General features: G+C 44.0%; 1 protein-coding gene across 2 annotated transcripts in view; it reads right to left on the bottom strand.

The window, feature by feature from the left end:
- Window positions 1-21150, bottom strand: part of FRMD4A (FERM domain containing 4A) — a 190244-nt gene extending 169094 nt beyond the window's left edge. Inside the window, exon 1 of one of the 2 annotated variants that reach the window (XM_062491677.1) lies at window positions 21058-21150. In XM_062491677.1, coding sequence (XP_062347661.1) covers window positions 21058-21150 — 93 coding nt within the window. Of the gene's footprint in view, window positions 1-745; window positions 1118-21057 lie in introns of those variants that run through there. The other variant, XM_062491676.1, reaches the window with a different exon arrangement.
- Between the last annotated feature and the right edge of the window lie 852 nt (window positions 21151-22002).

Raw genomic sequence — 22002 nt, 5'->3', positions numbered from 1 at the left:
GCTGTTGGGTTTACATTGCAACCTGGACTCACCTATGGACTGGAGTGAGTTGCTTTTCAAAGTGACATTCAGTACTAGCTCCTTCTGTGGTGTTCAGTTTGTTTAACCCAGTTTAATCAGTCTCAGAAACACACACAGTTTATTAGAGCTGTGTCACTACACCTCAAGCTGCAAGCAGTTAGGGTAACTCTACAGAGAAGCCAGTCATCCAAGCCCCAAAGCTCTCTTTACCACATAAACCATACATCAAGCAAACCAGAAATTTTAAGCAGTCAGATGCCTGGGACTTTGCAAGATGAAGCAGTCAGAAGGCATTGCACAAGTCACTCAGGGATAATTAGTACTACTATAGCTTAAAACCCTCTGCAAATGCCCATTTCCCACAGACTAGGTGCCTTTAGGCATCCTTTCCTCTGGGTAGATTATAAATGATTCCTATGCAGCTGTAGGGACAGCCTTAGGATGCAGAAAAACTGAGGTTGTACCTATGAATATAAAACTCAAGGAAAGGGGATATAACAAATTAAACCTTAATTTGCTTTCACTTGTTCCCCTCCCACACTGTGTTCCACCATGGGAGACCCCATGACCATCCTCCAAACCAAAATGCTTCTCCTGTCACACCTCCCCTGCTCACAACATCCCCTCTGTCCCACCGCTTGTGTAGGACCTAAACTGGTTGGCAGGAGTCTTCCCGCTGCAGCCTTGGTGTTTGGGGGTCTGGCCTGATGTTTTGTTACCCTACCTGATAAACGTCTCTGGAAATGCACCATGGCTTCAGCATGAGCTGCAGGACCCTCAGGTTTCCAAAGCGGCAAGTCCTCAGAGCCCGGGATGTCAGACTCCACAACAGGCTGTCCCAGCTGTAGAGCAGATCCTCAAAGCCAAAGAGCACAGCAGCCATGCCAGCTCCCTGTGTGAATCACCCCAGATTCCCTGCTCGGAGGCAACCAGCTAATCCCAAGGCGCCTTGTGAGATGCAAGGTTAAAGAGTCACTGAAATTTCCATCAAAGAAGGAGAACGAAAAGGAAGGAAAAAAAAAAGCCAACAAACCAACAAACCACCAAGCCAAAACGGACAACAGAAACCAGCAGCCAAAATAAACTGTTTGGGGATGTGTCCTTCTCCCTTTGCATACGCCCTGCAGGATGTGGTTTCTCCCTCTGTGTTTCTTCTCAGAGCAAGTCCTGCTGCACCCAAGGATGAGTAAGGAAGAGGTAAAAATACCTCTCCTGACTTAGGAAGGCATTTGCACATCCCTTGCAAAGGACTTCTTGGTAACACTGCATCACTTCCCAGCTCTCTGCTGCAGACCCAAGAAGCAAACTCGGATCCAAAGTCATCACTTTGCATGCTCAGTGCTGGGACTCCATCCAGAGGGAAGAAAAAAGCTGCTCACTCTCCGTCTGCCAACATTCCCAAGACATTCCACTATTGGACTTAACTCTTTCAAACACTCCCGAAGAACATCTGAGAAGACGGCTCTGCCTCATGAAACATTTCATCCTTTCATTTCGTGTGTTAACTCACCATTGCATTGTTACACTCCACTCTTTTTCCCACCCAGCTGTCTTTTCTGGAGCCTTTTTATGTTTTGAACTTGTAAGGGAACTTAATCTTTACATGAGAATCGTGCAACAGTCTGCAAAGCACCTTTTTTACCCAAGGGGGGATATTTTTGAAAGTTGATAACCTTTTAATATCAGTCTTGTTTGGCTGATGTGGAGATATTTTTAACCCTTGGTGAGGTCACATTCATAAGGGTGTTTCTCATCTGAACAAGCCCAGGAGGAAATTCCAGAAGAACTGGATGCCAAAACACCCTTTTTGGTCTATGGGTACAAAGATTAACTCCTGGCATCCCTTCCTAAAATAAGTACTGAGAAGATATCTGTGCCCTGCCTGTTTCCCCATGGGAGCAGCTTGTCTGGGTGGAGACTTCAATACTGTCAACATCTATTGATGCTGAGGGAAGTTGAGCTGAGGGAAGTGGTCCGGTGAGGACAAAAAACATTATCAAGATGAGGATTTTGCTGTTCAGTTAAATCACCACAAAATCATGGAGTTAAGTTGCAAGACATTTCCAACTAAATTCAGTGAGTGCTTATTCTTGCTATTTAATCACCAGGTGGGGAAACTGAGGTTGGAAGTATTTATATCAAAGGCACAGTGCCAGCCAGCACCCTTGGAGACAGCTGCCTGTCAGTGCTATTTGTCACTCATTTTACTCTCCCTTCAGAAGAATGTGTGCTAAAAGGCCACAGGATTTGGAGGGAGCAGACAGGAGGCAGCTGGAGAAGGCATACATGGAGGCACTTCCTAGGAGGCATTTTTCAAAGGGGTAGGCAGGATAGCTTGAGCTGAAATCATGAGGGACCTGCACACACTGAACTCCTAAAACTGCTGGTTTAGCATCATTTCCAAAAAGCCTCAATGTCTTCCCTGATTCAACTCCCTGGATGGGGAAGAAGCAGGAATATTAATATCTGCTTGATTTTCTGAAGGTCTGTCCCACCATGACCCCATCCATAATTAGTTCTTTGAGGACTGAAGGACCTGAAGAGACTTGTGTGTCACGATAATGGCCCAAGGACGCTCCTCAGCTCATTGACAGGGCAGGTGGAGGGCCAGGAAAATACAGCTGCAAAATTCATGTTCTCAGCCTAATTGCTTCTTCAGGACTTTCTTTTTAGAGCAGCTTCATAAAATATGGTAATAAAATTGTAATAATGTTTCCTTTAAACTTGTTAGGAGTATTCTGCATTTGCATTCTGCAAAGTGCAGTTTTCCTTCCTGCTTTCTCTGTCCCTGCCAGTTTTCTTGGTTGTTCAGCCTTTGCTGTAATCTCCCTCTGCTCATCCTCTCTTGGTTATTTTCCTGCCTTTAAACTCAGTAACACACTGCTTCTGTTAGCAGCAGTGTAGACAAGGGACCAGGAACATCTCCATTATAAAGCATCATTTGTAAAAAAGTAATTTTATATATATATATAGATATATTTATATATATATATATATATATATATATATATATATACATACACACACACACATATATATATATATCTTGACTAGACAATATGTTCTCCAGGCTATAGCTTGATATACAAGATCTCTGCCTCAGAGCACAAGAGGGGAAAAAAAAGAAATGTGTTTGATAAAGGAAAACAGAGGGGGAAAAAGAAGCCATAGCAAGTGATTGCTCTGGGATATGACCTAACCCCTTTGGTATTCTGGAAAGAGGAGAGGAGGGGAAATGGAGAATATACCGCAGTTTTAAAATTAGCTGCTCCATATGTGCATCAAGTCTTTCCTTATGGCTGAAAGGAGATTTTCAGCCCCTGTCCCAACTCGGTAATTACTCAACAGATGAAGGTAGCTCTGAAGGAGCCTTTTCACTTGGCTGATGACATAATCAGACTTTCTGAAAACAGCTCTCCTATGTATTTATTTAACTGATAGACTGGAACAGTCTCCTTAGGAGTCACTTGAGTCTAGAGAAGGCCCAGTGAACATTTTGGTGGATAGATTTACCTTCCTGATTAGAGCAGATTGTCTGGTTTCCTGTGGAGGTTTTCCTGTTGACCTGACACATAGCATTTTTGAGAGGGTAAAAGCTGTCTGAGTACAGATTGCTCAATCCACCTTGTAGGACACAAGGGAATTACAGCCGTGGAGGTTTCTCAGGCAAAGATAGCCCATTCCCTCTAGAGTCAATGGATATTCTACCAAAAGAGCTCTTCTCAAGCAAGACATTACAGAATGTGCTCTTTCTTATCCAAAATGGTCAGAAGAGGTTATTGCTACAGGGAATGGCAGAAGAGAGGAAAAAAAAAACCTGAGAATTAGTAACTTGGCTCTTCCACTCGTGTACCCTTTGAGGAATTTCTGTAAAACCATATCATTCTATAAAACATGCTCACCTTCACTAAGGTCAATTAGGAAAAAAAAAGCCCTTTGCACTCTACATAGATCTGTAGACATTGGCAGGTCTTTTCCTCTCTAATTATGCACTGATTATTTCCCGCTGTTTCTGAGAAAATGTCAGCCAAAACATTTACTACGAAACCTCCCACGTTTTACTGACAGTCCAAAGGCTGTTACTAGGATATAAAAATAGCTCCTTACTTCCCTTGAAAAAAAGCAAAAAACCAACCCCCTTGAGCTGCTGTGTTGTTTCATGGGACTGTCACTGGGGCTTGAAGGCTGGGGGTGGATTACCCATCCCAAACCCTGCAGGCAGCTCCTCCTCTCTGCAGACCCCAAAAAAACCCCTCCATGCACTGGTGTAGGTGGGTGATGCCTGCACCAAGAGCTTGAGAGATGGGTCTATGTTCACCTTTCTGTGTTCTGGCCTTGGGAAGAGCAGTTCAACATCTCCCTCCATCATGCTCTTCAGTGAACCTCTACCCACAACTTTCTACAACCCATCCTGGGTGTGCATGTATTTGGGTGTGTTGAAAGAAGGATATTCTGGGTGGGAGGCAATTTCCTTTGAGTTTGCTATAGACATACCAGGAACATCCTGTTTCTGCTCCCTACATGGCTCCAGTGGTCCCTGTAGCTCCAGTCCAATGTGGTGTTTTAGGTTCTATTTCAAATTCACAACCCTTTTTGATCTTTATTTCTCTATAATGTAAAGAGGATTAATGTTGTCAGAGCTCCCTTTTGTGTCACAGCTTCATGCTTTTATGTGTTGGAGATGCTTTGTTGAGATATTTAACTGGTTACAGTTTTCTCCTTGTGACTTAATGGCACATCAATTTCATATCTGATACAATGGGAGCAGGTAAGGGATGTCCTGCTGCCAAGTTATCAAGCACATGGATAAGGAGCCCCCTTCTCCCTTCACATGTGCCCAGACCTCTGTCCTGTATCAGCACTGAACCACAGAGTCCCCCAAGATTTTCAAATGGTCATTGTGCACCAGATCCTACTTGAGAACCTGAGTCTCTGAGTGCCCTATTTCCACCCAAATCAAGGTGCTGTCATTCTTCCTGCTGACTCATCTGGGCTTCTTTGTCCTTCCCCTGACACATGACCTTGCTGTCACCCAAGGAGGGATCATGGAAAGAGTCTGTGTGTCCAGTTGGGAGCTTCCTGGAGTGCAAGGACTGCAAATTATTAGATTTATTTCTTGTACTTTTGTACTTTGTTTGTATAAGGAAATATTTGAGAGAAGGGTCTTAAAAGGCATTTGATTTGTAGAAGCAAATGCTGAGATCTTCAGGGCTATTATACAGCACTTATGCTCTAGGCAGAGGAAACTTGCAAATTTAAGAGGAGTGAAAGTAAAGTATAGATGTCCATACTGTGTCTGCTGAGAGCTTTGATCAGCTAAGAGTTGGCCCTACATCAGTTTTGGATTGCTAAAAATCTGTGACCTCAGTCTGGTTGGGCCACAGAATCTAGGCAATGATCATGCCTGAACCTTTACAGACTTTTAGAGGAGGCACAGTCACTCCTAGCTCACCTCTCTGGAGCTGTTAGACAAGAAACTGTTCTTGGAAGTATTGGCCCAAATATCTGCTGCCCCATGCAAATATGATGCCTGTGCCTGCACTGCTTCAGTTGCCTGCTAACTCTCACCTTCCACATGGTTCCAAAACCACAGATATGAACAGCCTCCCCGTGCCCCCCCGGTCTGCCACCATTGACAGCCCTAAAATTTTCCTGCAGAGACCATTGAAGAAACTGAAGACTTCCCTGCTGGTTGCATTTTAGGATGAACATCATGAGTCAGAAATCCTGGCCAATTTCCTCAAGATGTTCTCACAAGTCCATATGGCCTAAAATGTTCCATAATGAAATGAACTGCTGCTTCACAGTAATAACAGAATGAAAATTTACTATTCCAGTCATCCACCTTGATCATAACGCTTCTAAAGCTCTTTGAAAATGTAAAGTGCTCTGGTAGTGCTAAGTATTATCGTTATGCAAACAGCAGCTCCATCTGTGTAAGGCTGTGTCCCCACTCTAGAGAGATTTTTATTGACTGATAGAGAAGAGTATGTCATCTTCTCAAATCATACACATTTCATTTCCTAAAGTAAGTTGTGTTAGTGATTTAACAAGGCTTAAAAGTAGGTGAATCCTATAAAGCTGGGCTTGTACTTGTCCCTAATATTCCACCAGCTAAAGTGATTTTCACTTCTACTATGCAGAAACGTGAAAGAGATTGTGCAGAGATTTGCAATTCAATCCTCTTTCTCCATGAGCACTGTGGTGAATGAGTCTGCAGGAGGAGATGTAGGTCAGGACAATGTATTAAGGAAATAGTGCAGAACAGCCACAGAAAGTGAATGGTGAGATCTTAAATACGATTATTCTCTTTGGAAACCCAAGCTTATGATTAACTCTGATCCCTCTGGGCACTGTAATGTCCTGTGACTGGACTCTCCAGTCAAAGCAGCACGTGCTTGCACATGCCCATCACAAGGTTCATCTTCAGCCCGTTCTCTGCTATCATGTGCAGAAATGCTCAGGAGAATTACTTTGGCAAGAAGAAAACAGAAGAAAGTCACACCCTGTTTGTGAGGCATGTATGAACAGGGAACAGCTCATCCGGGAGCTGAGCTGTTTTCCTTCCATGTTATTCACCCATGTCTAAAATAGCCTCTGACAAGGTTAAGGGGTGAAACAATACAAATCTTAGACAAACCTATGTGCCCATCAGGTGGGCACTGAATCTCAGACTGAGGACTGAACATGCCTGATTGCCCACAGAACAAGTCACACACATGTGCAGTTGCATCCTTCTTGTTTCAAGCTTTTGATTATTCCTTTGGTGGCTGGAGAAAGTGTTTGCCTTTGGGGGCAGGAATTACATGATCACTAAGGTCCCTTCCAACCCAAACCTTTCCATGATTCTTTATGAGAGGCTCCCCTGTTACATCTGTGTTTGTATAATTTTGAATTATATATTTATCTTGTGCTTCCCATCCTTTATCAGGTGATGATCAAGATGTCCCAATGGCCTTGGCTGAGGGCTGTGGTTTGGAAGACACATTTTTTCACGTTGCAGGTGTCCCCTAACTGGCACTATTTGCCTGTGAGAAAGGACAAAACTGGTGGCTCACAAACAGCCAGACTGCAGTTCTGCAGGGCAGCCTTAATGAAGGGCAGCCTTGCTTTCCATGCAAAACAATCCTAAACACAGCACAACTGGCCCATTGCACCACAACATTTTCTTGCAACTTATCCCGAAGATATGTAAGTATCTGCCTGATTCAAACCCAGTGGTAACACTCACTGCTTTCAATGACTGATACAAAGTCCTTTCTGTTCACAGACAAGGGTGAGAACGAAGGAGAGCAAAGGGAACATATTTTAGAAAATCAGTGGTCCAGATTTCTCATGTTTGATCTTGCTTATGGGTTGGAAAGCCTGTTCCTGCCTAAGATAAAGAACGCATATTTAACTTATTTCAAAGCTCCTTATAAAAAATCATTGCTAGTAAATACTGATATTGCTGGTTAGGATGTAATTGTCACTGGACAGAGAGGAAGATAAGCAGGTCAAATATAACCTTCAGAGTGAAAATGAGGAGGATTCCAGAAAAGTAATCACTTTCTTGAGCAATATTAGAAAAGTCACATATGTTTATGGGTCTCCGTTCCCTCAATAGATTAATTCACTGTCATTTGTCAGGTGATATGAAATCTCAGGGGAACTTTCACATTAAAAAGTAAATAAGTCAGAAAGCCAACTAGAAAGCCAACTAGAAAGCCAACTGGTCATGTTTCATGGGAGTTATGCAGCAAAAAGCTGAAATATTTAAGGTATCTTGGGTCAATAATATACCTTGTGTGTTGAAAGCTCCTACACTGATTACCAAAATGAGCATAATTGTGGGTAAATAAATGTTCCCTGTGCCTATGTACATGTGTGCTGCCTGTGGGAGTAGTGCTGTACACATCCAGGTGCTGCTAAGTGTGTGTAGGGAGGCTCCCATGGAGGAAGGGGATGTCCCAGACTGAGCCACACCAGGCTGCTAAAACCCCAACACCCTGTGTGTGCACACATGTGCACACTCACTCATGGCATCAGCACTGGGGCTGGGTCATGGGGCTCTTTGGGCTGTTTCTGTTGCCACAGCACAATTAATCTGCAGATGGGAAATGCAGGAGTCAACAGAGGGGGATTTCTGTAGTGGAGGAGATCTTCCTGCTGAGAAAATCTTCCCAGCTGGGACCAGTTAAGCCTTCTCAATAGAGCATAAGAGTTGACCCCTACCCTGTTTGCTCCCAAAACGCAGACCCCTGTGGCTCCTGCTAATGGAAAATCTCCATTTGTTGTAGGACAGCACTGGATCCATGCCATCTGCAGTGATAATGCATGCACAGTTGACAGAAGAGGATAACTTGCACTTCTGTTGCTGGCTGGTTTAAAACCCTGAGCAAATATCAGCTTCTATTGCCTCATGATGCACAGGGAGATTTGTTCTATTGAGCAGCTACCAGGGCTGTGATGAACAGGGACAAGAGGGCTGAAGTGGCTGTGTAGGACAGTCAGTCTCAGGGGCTGGCAGTCCTGGCCTTCTTTTTCTCTGGTTGCTTTCTACAGCTGCTTGCACACCAGCATTTCCAGATGGGGTACTGAGATTCAAGGGGTATAAATAGTGGCCCACACTCCTGCAGAGGTGAAGAGAAGTTAATCAGACTCTCCCATGCTCTGTTTTCCAACCTGATGTTTGCCATGGGGGATCCTAACTCACTGTGTGGCTTGTTTGCTCGTACTTCCTGAAAAGAGGATAAAATAGATTGAACGCTGTCGGATCGAAGCAGCAAGTCAGTCACTTCATTGTCTCTATGGACAGAGCAGACTGAAGCTGTTCAGAACTTAAAACAAAGAGGATTTACGCTCTTGATTTAGAAATCTATGACTCATTCCTATTTTGGCTGTTAGAAGCGGCTGTCATTTCCCCTGCCCCCAAAACATCCATGCCATAAAAAATAAAACCCATAAACTCTTTGCTGTTCCTTTCTTGATGCACAAAGAATTCAAATGTTCCTTCTTGCTATCTGGAGCTTGACTTCCTGTTATTAAGAAGGACATCCTAGTATTTAACACCATAAGATTTTTATTTTTTCCCCTTCTTCAAGCCAGGCAGAAAGTCTAATGATTCTGGGGTTTGTTTCCTGCTTGTAATTAAGTAGGTCACAGCTGCAAAGCAAGAGAACAAGAAAATATTCAGATCGCACAAACCCAAGAGCTATTAAATCATTTGCAGCTGAAGGATATGGCAGATTTTCTTTTTAAAAAGAAGTCTCAAGTCTAAGGAAAACAAATATAGGAACTTTTTGGGAAATTATGAACTTGGAAGTTCTGCCCAAGCACCACAGTAGCTCAGAAAAAAAGGAGTGATCAAAATCCAGCTAATGTTTTTCACAAGTTGAATAGCTCTATGTGGTTGAAATAAATTCACTACTTCATTGCTTAGAGCCATATATTCCATCCATGCAATCCACTTTGAACCACATGTAAGATTGCCCTCATTTCTTCTGGGCAGTTTCCACCAGGCCCTCCGTGCCAGCCTGGAATGCTACACCATGTCCTCCCCTGTAGGTCCCACACACCCTCCCCAGCTCCAGATGCAGCTCAGACACAGCAAGATCTCTACCCAGACATGAAGCTCCCATGGTGTGAAGGCCTTTTGATCTGCACTCATGATTTGTGGTGTTGTGTTGCCCCTCATTTGGCTTCCACTCCACCTCTGTCTAGGGCAGCAAGCTGCCCTTGGTCCCTGCACCACTGCCTTCAGCCACAGACAATACCAGCAGTGCATGGTCCATTGCCCTTGATAAGCCACGCACATGTGGTTGAGCAACAACCTCTGAAGGGCTCTGGGAGCCATGGTTCAGCCTTATCATAGACAGGAATCAACTGGCAAAGCTATGTCACAGCCTTGCAAAGCCAGGGAAAGCTTCCTTCATAGGGCAAGGTGTTAGTCTATGAGAACAAGGCACTTAAAAGTTGGTCCTGGTTCGCCTAATTTGGTTTATTTCAGGAATCAGGGGAAGCATAAATGGCTGTACATTTCTGTTGTGGTGGTTTTGCCTAGACCTCAGTATAAACACTCCTCCAAGCCATTGCTCCACCAAGATAAGGGGACAGAGAGCAACAACTCAGGAACAGTACCTAGGACTATTCTGCTCCCTCATGAAAAGGAGATGAAAAAGGTACTCAGCTATGAGAACTGCCCCATTAAGTGTCTGGTTTAAAGAGCAATGGAGATATGCCCCAATTGCAACACTGCTGTAACAATGGGGCTCTTATTCTGTGCAGTAAGAAAAATGGTCCTTGGGAAGATTTATGGCTGAAGCCCACCAAAATCAACACTGAACACGGCAGTGGTCCAGTCAGTCAAGAATCACTGCCTGGGCAGGGAACACCCACTGTGAATCTGTTTGATTTCAAAACTGTGTTTGGTTTTGTCAGAGAGTGATGAGATATGGGTAGAAATAGCAAGAACGAGAGAGACAAATTTCTGCCATTATAAATTGGTGATGACCTAATGTTTATTCAAGCTCTGATTGGGAAACTTGGGAAAGAAAAGCCCACGTAGATGATATTCTGGGCTCTGTCCCTGTGTGACCAGACGTGGTCAGTTCATTCCAGGATAACAGAATGTGGACCTTTTCATGTTGGTATTTCTTGGCTTTGCAAGCTAGAAACCAGGAGGGAGAGTTGGTCATTGCCTCCCCAGTGGGCAGTTGTTATGAAACAGAAACAACAGAAGGTTTCTCAGAGGCTGGAGCCCAGGGAATTTGAGGTCAGGCCTGCAGTCTCTCCTTGCAAAACCCTGGCCTCACAGGAGAGGGGCTGAGTGCAAGACCTGAGGTGGGAGATACCCTGGGCTGCACAAGGTGCCCGATCCATCTTCACATGATTCAGGGTGTCTGGATTTGTGGGTTTCCATCTGCAATGTCTCTAAAAGGCAGTGATTTCAGAAATGTGTTTCTCCCTCTAAAATGGCATTCTTTTACCCTGAGCCCCTAACATAGGACTCCTGGGGAAAAAGGTGCTGATTTCACAGAAAACATTAGTCTGAGTGCTATAAAGGGTGTTCAGAGACACCATGGTATCTCTTGGCCTTTGCAGGAAAACATTCATGCTGCCTACACCCTGGACCTGCTCTGGATCTTTCAGCAATTTCCCTTCCAGTCTAGTGCGGATAACAGTATCCATAGATTTGTGTGAAACAAAGTTCAGGAATGAGAAGTTTTCAAAATACTTCTGCGACCCAGAGCCTGGCCAGCACCACAAAGTCTGCAGTGACTGGAAACAGTGATTGTCAGGAAAAGGAGCTAGGTCATCCACTGGCATCAGCCTGGTTATCTTTCCCCTGACACCATTCTCCAGAAGCCAGAGATTGGCTCCAAGGACACTTTAACTGCTCTCCTGGTGACTGATTGGATACATTGGAATGCACTAACATAACCGTGCTTTCAAAAATCAACATACTCTGGTTTTATGACTCTTCTTGGCCAGGTTCCCACTTGCTTTAAATGAAGCAAAGCCTTTTTCCCCAGCAGGAAACTGCCACTATTGGTGCATTTGAAAGTTTATGGGAGGATACACAATGCCTGCATTACAACAAAGTCCAGGATGGAAAAAGGAAGCTTGCCAACATTTCATAGTGGAAATTATGAAAATTAGAAAGCCTCCTCCCAATCTCTGGTGTGGTTTGCAATCATGAATTGGGTGGAGAGATGCTGGAGAGGGAGGAAGAGGAAGTGAATCTGCACTTCAAGCTAATAGGAGCCCGGAGGTTGATCCCGCATCAAACACTCCAAGATTTGCAGGGTCTTGGCAGTTCAGCTTGGCTTTTACCCTAAAAGCATCTTGGCTGCCAAGTAGGAGCAACAACACTGGCTGGATCTTGCAGAGGTCTGCAGAGGATCAGTGTCTGTGGAGCCTTGTAATATGTAAATCCAATGTATTATAAGGAATAATTTTAAGTTGTGGTGTAGGATTGCCAAACTCCCCTCTTTCAATAACCTGTTTATCATATTGGCCTTGACAGATTTTCTTGGATGGTGTTTTCAAATATTGGGAACTCCAGGCTCTGCCCTTAGGCAACAGTAACAGCTTTGAAGTCAGCTCTGAGGAAAGGAGTGCCTGTGAAATACTGGCAATTCACTCTTATTGGTTTTTTTATTTTTTTTTTCTGTGAAAATCTGGACCTTTAATGAAGGTAAAATACCCTGTAAGGTTTTAACTTTGATCATCGTCCTCCCCTTGTCTGAAGGTGCATTAAGAAAAGACTGAAAGACAGAAAGACAGAAAGTTACTTGATGCCAACCCCATTCAGCTTCCTAAGATGGTCCAAAGCATCATGGATAGTATTACAACTCATGCAGGACAAGCCTTATAATAAGAGGTGCACTGTGCCTATGGAATCTATAGCAAATGGGTTAATAAAAGTGAGATGTTGGAGAGCTTTTTCAGATTACTGTGGAGGACAGAAATGACATTGATATTCTCACCTCTGAATAGCAGCAATTTCTCCTGGACCACACTGATCAGGAGAGCTCACTGATCTGTGCTCTTCCCCTTAGCATCCCACAGTGCTCTTACCAGGCACAACTCACATCTTTTTCAGTTACATTAAATACAGGCATTTATGCAGAGAAACTGACATGAGACACATATCTCTTTGAATGCCTGATTAAATCTATCCTGAAAAGAAGGGGGAACATTTGGAGAGGGTGCAAGGACAGGATCCAGTCCCTTCCATACCTCCCCAGCTGCCCTGTTCTCAGATGAAGTATCTGACTCTTTATCAAGCCACTGTTGCAATCTCAGTGATCTACTTATGGTGCCTACAGCCTGAAAACACATAAATATGGAACACTATTCCAGAACATGGTCATGAATTTGTCCTTCTGGGCAGGTTCAGACATTCCCTCAGGGTCTCTGAAGACAGATGTCTCCAAAAGAAACTGTGAGCACCATGAGTCTCCTCCCCCTGACCCCATAACTGGAAAGGCCAACTCATCCCATGAAAAATTGTCTCTGAAGATATGGGATGAGTTGTCACCAGAAGACACACATTACTCTCTTTTCTTTGACTACTGAAGATTCCTAAAACAGTAATAAAAATTACTACAGTTTCATGATGAACTTGTAGATGTAAGCAGATGAAGGTACAATTGGAAGGAAGCTGACAGGAGGAACACACATTGGTAAAAACACCAATCCCTACCTTTAATCTCTCTTAGCTGAGCTCCTCCAAAACTCATCTTATCCTCTCAACTCATCTGTTAGGAGCTGGCAGGGTGGAAACTCCCTGTGGCAGTAACTTTTGAGTTTAGGCTGATTTGATTTGCACTTGCAGGGATTTCTATTCTGAACTAAAATGGTAAAACTGTAAAATGGTACTTGTTCAGCACATAGATCCCCAAAGGGTAGATGCTTATTGCACCAACATTAATTGCAGGTTATCAGTCCTTAGCTATTTCACACAGAGTTAACTAAATCTATGTTGATGCAAAACTTGGAGAGAAAATAGATATCCATGGTCCCACCCCATCAAGATTAGTGGCTTTTATAGCAGGAGCACTGGAAATGAAAATGATTTTCAACCTCAGTTAAGAAACTTTCTCACTTATTTCAAAGCATGCACAATGCTAATTGCATCTTCTAAATATATTCCAGAAATACAGCTGGGTTGTAGAGTGTGTTCGGGTGACTAAATGGCGTCATTTGCAGTCCATTATCTTTCCAGAAGCTTTTCATGTGGTATCTTTGGGAAGTGGAGACAAATTGCACTCCATGTCTATACAATTTGGAGAGTGTGAAACTTTGGTCCAGACAAAAAAAAAAATAAAAATTAGAGAGTAAGGATCACACATACCCATTTTCTTGTGGAATGAAAAATCTTTGTGGAATGGAAAAAAACATTTCTTTGAAGCCATTAGAAATTATTGAGACAGTGAGGATAATATATACTTTACCAGGAAATAAGCTAAGCTCAGACAGAAAGTTTGGCCACGAGTTTGGAAACGTGTTTGAAACCTCAATCCAACTTTCTGAACTTGAGTCAGCAAAATAGGAACTGTGTGACTACCTACACAACACATTCCCTCTTGGTCAGAACAGCTTTTTCCATGATTTCCATCAGGCTGGCTGGAGGGTCCCTTGGGTTTTTGAGCTTCACTGAAGTCACTGCTGATGTTTAAGAGGCTTGTGCAGATGTCTGGTCTGCACCAAAGAAGAAGTCTTTAGAATGAAAATGGAAAAGATCTATGAAGAGTTACTGTGCTGGTCATCCACTGTTTTTTTTTTTTTTTGGTTTTTTTTGTTTGTTTTTTTGTTTGTTTGTTTGTTTTTGTTTTGTTTTCTGCTTTTTCTTTTCCAAACACTGTACATTATCCTGACTTAAATGGATTAAAAGACTGAAGAAGTTAAAAACTGGAAAAAGGCATGTGTTGTACTTTCTACTTGATGCCTGCATTGAAAACGTTGTTCCAGAAAATGTTGAAGCAACATTCAAGCAATCCCTTGTACAGATCAGGAATAGATAAAGTCTGAAGATTTTCTATGTCTGGATTTTAAAACCCAGCTGAAGGCATGTCTATGACGTTCAAGGGGTAAGTCCTGGCTAGAAGATGAGTTAGGACTAGGACTTTAGGTTGGGACAGGTTGGAAGGTATTTCAAACACCCAAACTGCCACTTTGCATTATCCATCACTGGCTGACCTTGCAAGAAGCACAGTCTTTGAACTGAAAAGCCCTTCTCCAGGAACCTTCAATTTAGGGTGGTAAGTTCTTGCCTTCTGGGCTGTGTATCACCACCTTGAGGGAAACTAAATCTGGTACTAAATCATCGCAACTCCTTTGTGTGAGCTTGGGGCTGCTGCTGGGAGTATGATCATAGTACCAGCTACCTGAAAAAGGCCTTTGAGCAGGCTTATTAGCCAAAAGGATCCATGAACCAGAGGAGTCTTTTCACCCCCTCTAAAGTTTTATTACTGGATTTGCATGATTATCCCCCTTCCCTTCACCCAAATCCAAAATATTTGGCTCATTCCTGGCTCCCAACCTCTGTTCCCAGGCCTTCCCTTGCTCTGTCCCCTGGCCTTTCTGTCCCAGTGCTTGGCCAGTGTGAAGGCAACAAATGCCAATTAGTAATGAAAAAGGTTTTTCATTTTCTCATCAAAATAAGAATCTGAAGCGCTGGAAATTTCAAAGCAGAACCTCTGCTTGTGAGGTCTCCAGACCTTGAGAGCATTCAATAATTCAATTAAGCTCCAACCATTTGAAAGCCAATTTGAGCAGTATCCTGGTTCCAAATTCTTCAGAGTTCACCAGTCACTATCCATTAGCCTCTGCCATGCTCTTACCTCTTGCACTGTTAACCTGCATGCATTTTGGGGGGATGAAGTCTGGCACAGCTCCTGACCCGTTTCACAGAGAAGTCTGTTTTGATTTGTTACACCTTTTAGAAGTGTCAAAAATTATTATAACTTCTAGACACCTGAGAGGTGCACTAAGCATTTATCTGTCTAGGTAGAGTTCAAATTAAACCTATTCCTCCAAAATACTTGTGAACAGGTCAGAAGAGATAAAGCTCAGATGAAGCAGATAAAATTGATGCTTCGGCAGTCACAAGTGATTATATCAGACCACTACATAGGTGACAGCTTTGCTACATAAGATTAGCCTTTTATTATTTTTTTGATACAATTATTTGTTTATAGGGACGATGAATAATTTTTTTGTCACCTTGAGACCTGACTTCTAGACAACAGCTAAGACAACAGGAGTTCCTTGCTGCAAGGTCCTTCTGTCCTTGGCAACTTCTGCGCTCATACATCTACTGTTTGTTATGTGTGATATCTGAGTAACTGCTGTCACTTCGGCAGTCTATCAGATCAGTAGTGACGCTGTCAAGGTAAGATACTTGTCCAAAAAATGTCAATGAAGGTGCTAAGCAAAGATCTGCAGGACCTGCATGCCAGTGTGAGAGAATTCAAGCAAATAGCATGAACTGGAAAGATCAACTTCCCTTGGAGCACTGGCTTAGTCGTGGTGCCACAGCAAGTGCTCACAGCATCACTCACAGAGTTTGCATGAAGGACTCCATGGGCCAGGATCATTCCCCTGTGAATGTTGCAAGGTCTGATTGTTCCACCCCGTTGGACCCTGTGCTCCAGCCCTCACTGTGAGAAGTTTCTCACCGCTCTGCTCCTAAATCCATGCTGGAAAAATAGTCAGTAGCAAGCTGAATGCTGAATTATGCTTTGTCTTCTAGAAAAAAGAAAATCAGTAGCTCAGAATAATAAAAGTGCTGGTAGGTTTGTACAGCAGCAGGACATATTGGAACACTTTTGCTGGGTTTGCTTGGAGGCAATCTCCTCTCTTGCCAAAAGCAAAGGTTGCCATAAGCTGCAGAGTAGCGTGGGAAAACTTGCCTCGGAGTTGGCCTGCAGAGCAGAAAGACTGACTTTTTTTGAGCCCTGGGTTCTCTCTTCTCAAGAGAAATTTATTTATAGGAGGAATGACGTTTCCTGCTGCATTCTTAACGTGCTTGCAGCTTGGGGTAAGAACATGGGAGCTTTGTCTTCTGCCATCTGTTTTCTATGGCAATAAATATCCATTTACAGATTTATCTCTGCCTGGTGTGTTTTAAAGTCATGATACTAGTGAGTGTTCATGGATATCCACTCAGAGAGGAAGTGTCATAGGTAAATAGCAGTCCCAGCTCTGTGCTGGTATAGATTTACATTTGTGTCATGGACAGTAGAGCTGTGGCTTGGGGCTTTGGCTGCATTTTTAATCTTAACTTATCTTCTTTGGAAGCACAAGAAATAAAAAAGCAATCTGGACTAAATTCCTGCTGAGCTGCAAGCATCCACTGACACAACTGGGCATGAGGCCTTTAATTTACCATAGCTGAGATCTGGGACCTAAAGGTGGGGCACAAACTGCAAAACCCAATTTAAAATGGCTTTTCCAGCCAGACCTCTGCCAGCTTGATTAGTTTCTTACAGCACTTCATTTCGCCTGGAGATCGTCTTCCTTTTTACACAGCCTCTGCAGTGCCAGCCTTTGAGCCTCAAAGGCAGAAGAGAGGGTAGACTTATTCCTTTTTAATACAAGAAAGCTGCATGTTTTCTCTGGGCTTTTTAACTCAAAAAAACAATGCTTGTGGTGAGAAACATTCCTGTGGCTGGAAAATAGCCAGTGTGGTCTTGAGAGAAGTAAATTGTGCTCTTCCTTACCAGTGCCTTGAAGCAGCAGAAAGAGGTCTCTGGATGGTGCTAGGCATTTGTTAGACATTAGCAGGATTCTATTAATCTTCCTCTCACACACATCTGCAGCACATGGATATAATAAACATAGCTGGCAGGCATAAACCGTCTCACATCAATAATGCAAAGGGAGAAGGGACTGCATATTTAACATGCTGGGGGAAGAAGACCCAGAGAAGGAAGATCTGGTGGGGAGGGGTCTGCATTGAGAAATGTTGTGTTAAGGATGGGATACACATTTCCTGGGGTTTTTTTGGGGGTGTCCTCTTCTGACCAAGGTGTATGTGCTGGTTGAAGTAGAGCTGGCTGCAGTTTAAGGTGTTCTTAAATCAGTCAAACATATGTTCAGGGGCCTGCCTTTGCAATCCCCCCCACAGTATTTTGACTGCCTTTGCAGTGATCCCAAAGGCAATCCCAAGTGCTGGCCAGGATGAAAATATCTCATAGACATCAGCATTGAATTAGATGAACCCAACTCATACCTCAGTCCTGACACCAGCTGCTGGTGTGCCCTGTGGCACAAAGCACAAAGTTTAATTCTGCCTCAGCTGACATGTCTGGTGGTTTCTGTGTCATACCTACCAATATTTAGCAATGTCCTTTTTCACTTGGACTTGTAAAAGCCTTTGTAAAGCCCTATTTTCTGGCGGGTGTGTGCCATGCATTGCACATATCTCTCACATCTCGGGCTTTGCATGTGAAAACTGCTCACTCTGGACCGTATTTTGGGCTCTTTCACTGTTGCAGTGGGATTTTATGGACTCTGAGCTTAGAAACAGGTTTTGGGTGGCTTCAGGACCCCAGGTGCAGAGAATCTGCCCTTCTAGCTCTAGCTGGTGGGGGACTCCAGGGAGAGAGAACATGATGCATCCCTCAGCCAGGCTGACCACAACCTCATGGGCCTGATGAGGCAGTTCTGTGATGAGGTGGAGAGAAAAGCAACAAGGACAGAGGTTCGGGACAAAAAAGAAGTGATTGCAAAAATCATCCCATCAAATTCTCTGGCAACCCTTTAAGCAAGGCTCCAGCATTTGCCTGAGAAGTCTAAACCACGCCAACCTTAGGTCAAGAAGTGGGAAGGAGAGAAATAAACTGTGGATGTCAGTGAAAATAAAACAACACAACCCCCCTGACAGTATCACTTGGGCTGTGTGTGGAGCTGTTAAGTCTGTACACACTGTTAAGTCTCCTGCAGTGCTGGCCATTCTTCTGCAGCTGTTCTTGCCTCCTATATAAACACTAATATTCTCCAACACCTTCTTCTGAAGGTATTTCCACGCTCTGCTTTTCTTCCTGCCAAGGGGTTATATCCTGGAAACACCCTGTGAGAGTGCTGCTGGTTTTTACAGCTCTCCATCACATGGACTAATGCACAGAGCAAAGCAAAAGCTCAGGCAGCTATTGTCAGGCAGGTCAGTGTGGGTAAGATATTTCCAAAGGGAATATGTGCATGCATGGGGGAGAACAGTCTCACATTTTCTGCACTACGTCTCTCAAATAGTGATACAAAAAGGGAGAATGGTTTTAAATTAAAAGAGAAGGTATTTAAATTAGATTATAATCTGGAAATCAGGTTAGGAAAAAATTCTCTACTGTGAGGGCGGTGAGGCACTAGCACAGGTTGCCCAGAAAAGCTGTGGCTGCTCCATCCCTGAAAGTGTTCAGGGCCAGGTTGCATACAGTCCTGAGAAACCCAATGTAGTGTGTGGCATCCTGCCCTCAGGGGTGGGGGGGGGGGGGTCAGAACAAGATGATCTTTAAGGCCTCTTCCAACCCAAACATTCTATAGTTTTATGATTTGTCTCTAGACTACTCAGCCTCAGGTACAGCCTGCATAAAATGATGAGCCACTCCAGACAGGGAGGGACCCCCTGTGGCCATCAGCAGCAGAGGATGGTGGCCCTGCAGCAGCTGAGGGCTCACTCTGGATGAAAAATCATCTGCCACCTTGTGGGAAGCCACCTTGGAAGGGGACACCACACTCACACATTCTCCAAACCACCAGATGCCGACCCGGTCCAGTGGCAGCAGTGGCAGGAAGGGAACAGGAACAAAATAAAACCGGATCCAATGCAGGTTAAGGCATCAGGGCTGTCTGCCCTGGGCCCCCCTGAGAACCAGCATCTTGAACCACAAAGCCCAGATTTACCGGGAGGGACATTTCTGAGTGCTCTCCAAAGCAACAAGCCACAATCAAACAATAGCAGACCAAAGCTGTGTGAATAATTGATTATCTTTGGTTTGCTTGACGGACTAGAAAGGCAGAGGAAATATTTTTCAGGTTGACACAAAGTTATTCTGCTTTCTCTTCTCCCAAATAGAGGGGAAAGAAAAACAAACAACAAAAAGGCTTTGTATTTAACTTAAACATTTTGCAAACAGCTTTTAATTTTTGAGATTTTTCTCATATTTCTTTAAAAAAAGAAGGAATTTGTCTAAATGAAATTAAACTTTTTGAAGGAAAAAATGCAGAAAAAAGTTGGTTTGAAATGTAAAAAACAATTTTTTAAATTTTTTTTTTTTGTTTTTAGTGCAACAGACTTGAAGTAAACTCACTCTGGCTGCAGCTGCAGTCAGACTGCTTTTCAGCAAAACAGATGCCTCAAGCAAAGGCTTTCCTCTGTCCTGGGTGAAAGGGCCAACTCTGAGCCACTCTGGGCTTGCAGAGCTACGCTTGCCAGCAGTGAGTACAGCACCCCTTGCCCACCCATGGGGCACTCAACCCAAAACCCCTGTGGGCAGGAATGAGCAGAGGGCTCCCTTCAGCCGACCACTGTCTCGGGACTTATGGGTAGTGCCAGGTGGGCTGTGAGTGTGTGTGCAAGGTGTCCCTGTCCCCTGGGGACTGTGCTGCCCCTGCCAGCTCTGTCAGAGGCAGCACAGCAGGCAAAGGCATCCTGGAAGCACCTGGTGTGTGCCAGATGTGTGCTCAGTGTGCGCTCTGTGCGTGTCCAGCACGCTCTGAGCCGAGCCCCCCGTCCCAGCCGCCGCTTCTTTGCCAGCTCATCACTCTTCCAAGTGCCAGGACCCCCTGGTCCCCTGGGCACTGCTGCTGGGTGATGTGCTTCCAAGTAATTAATGACACTATTGAGTTTTCCTGGGACCCCCCGTTATTCCTGCTGCAGCATGAAAGCAGCAGCATTGTCTTGGCTATCCAGGGACAGCCCTGTGGTGTCACTTCAACTGGCACCGATTAGAGAGACTCTGTGCACTGCAGAGCCCTCATTGCCACCAGTGCTCGCTGAGTATCTCTGCTGGGACAGACACTGGTGGGCATCTGCTCACTTACACGGAGCCCTTCCACACCACCCTGAGCTTTCCTGTGGTGTTCATTATTTATTATCATTATTATTATTATTATTATTATTATTATTATTACTACTGTTATTATTATTTACTCCCCACTGCTACAGGTCGGTGCTGCCATATGCCATCATGCTCTCTCAGTGAGTACTGAATATTTGAAACAATTTTTTTCTTCCAGAAATTATTTCCCCCAACTATTGCCACAGAGTCTTTAACTAGTGACATTTGTTGTATGTTGTCTTACAGTTCCTTCTGGCACCAATTTCCACTCTAAGTTACCACACAGCCTCTGACAAGTATTAATTCCCATTCATCAGCACACAGGTCCCATCAAGAGTAATTCCTACCATGGCACAGACCAGTAGCAATTTCTTCATACCATGACATAATCCCTATTAGTTCTGACAATTAACAGGGCAGACAACTACTATGAAATGGTACCCTCCTCATCCTCTGGGCATGCATTCAGGACAAAGAAATCATGGCTTACCCTTTCCACACTGCGTCTCCTCAGTGATCCATATGGCATTTTGAATAAAAGTCTTCGGGTCCTACCCGGAGTCACAGCTGTCTGTACTACCATAGTGCGGAGCTAACTCGTGTGTATGTGTGTGTGTGTGTGTGTGTGTGTGTGTGTGAGAGAGAGAGAGAGTTCACAGCACACACAGGCTTCCCTTGAAATAACTTACAGCCTCATCTAGATTTCCCAACTATCAAATAGCTGAGTGGGTTTTCACATCAGACCATATGAGTCAAGATGTGGCTTCTCTGAAAGAAGGAGGGAGGAAATGGAAAAAAAAAATTAAAAAAAGGAAATCCCAAGCCTTGTAACCTTAACAACATGCTTCAAGCAGCGTATCTTTAGCTTCCTTCTGTTTCTCAGTGTAGTTTGCTCAGCAGGATTGCTGTGCCATAAAGGTGGAAGAATTAAGCTTCTGGGGAGAATGATCCAAAAATGTCAAGCCCACTTCTTGTTGCTACAGATGGTAACCAGGTCAGTTGTCTAATCAAAGCTCTATCTGAGTTATTATACGTTTTGCCATGTGACTCCAGACCCTTCTGGTTTGCTGTACAGTAGATCACATGTTCACCTTAAAAAGAATATCTGGTGTATCACCATCTGGTGCAGAGATTAATGTTAATTCCTGGGTTCAGATATTCCTCTCTCCTAGACGTTAGAAAGCCCAGAGCCAGATCAGAGGGCTTGGGCAGCTCCTCTGGGCTGCTCAGCTGAACTGAGCACTCACAGATCCAGGGTCTGTGAGGCACAGAGCAGCACATACATTGGGACAGAAGACAGGCAGTACCACTCACACTCACATCCAGACACATCCACGTCACTGGAAGCCTGATGGGTGATGCCTGAAGCCTCTATGCATACTTACAAAAATGATTATGTTACAGTCTGTGATTGTGAAGTGTTACTTCACAGAAT

The sequence above is a fragment of the Cinclus cinclus genome, chromosome 4 (genome assembly GCF_963662255.1).
Source record: "Cinclus cinclus chromosome 4, bCinCin1.1, whole genome shotgun sequence".
NCBI lineage: Eukaryota > Metazoa > Chordata > Aves > Passeriformes > Cinclidae > Cinclus > Cinclus cinclus.
Note: the sequence above shows the minus strand (reverse complement) of the source record. Positions and strands in the feature narration are given on the sequence as shown.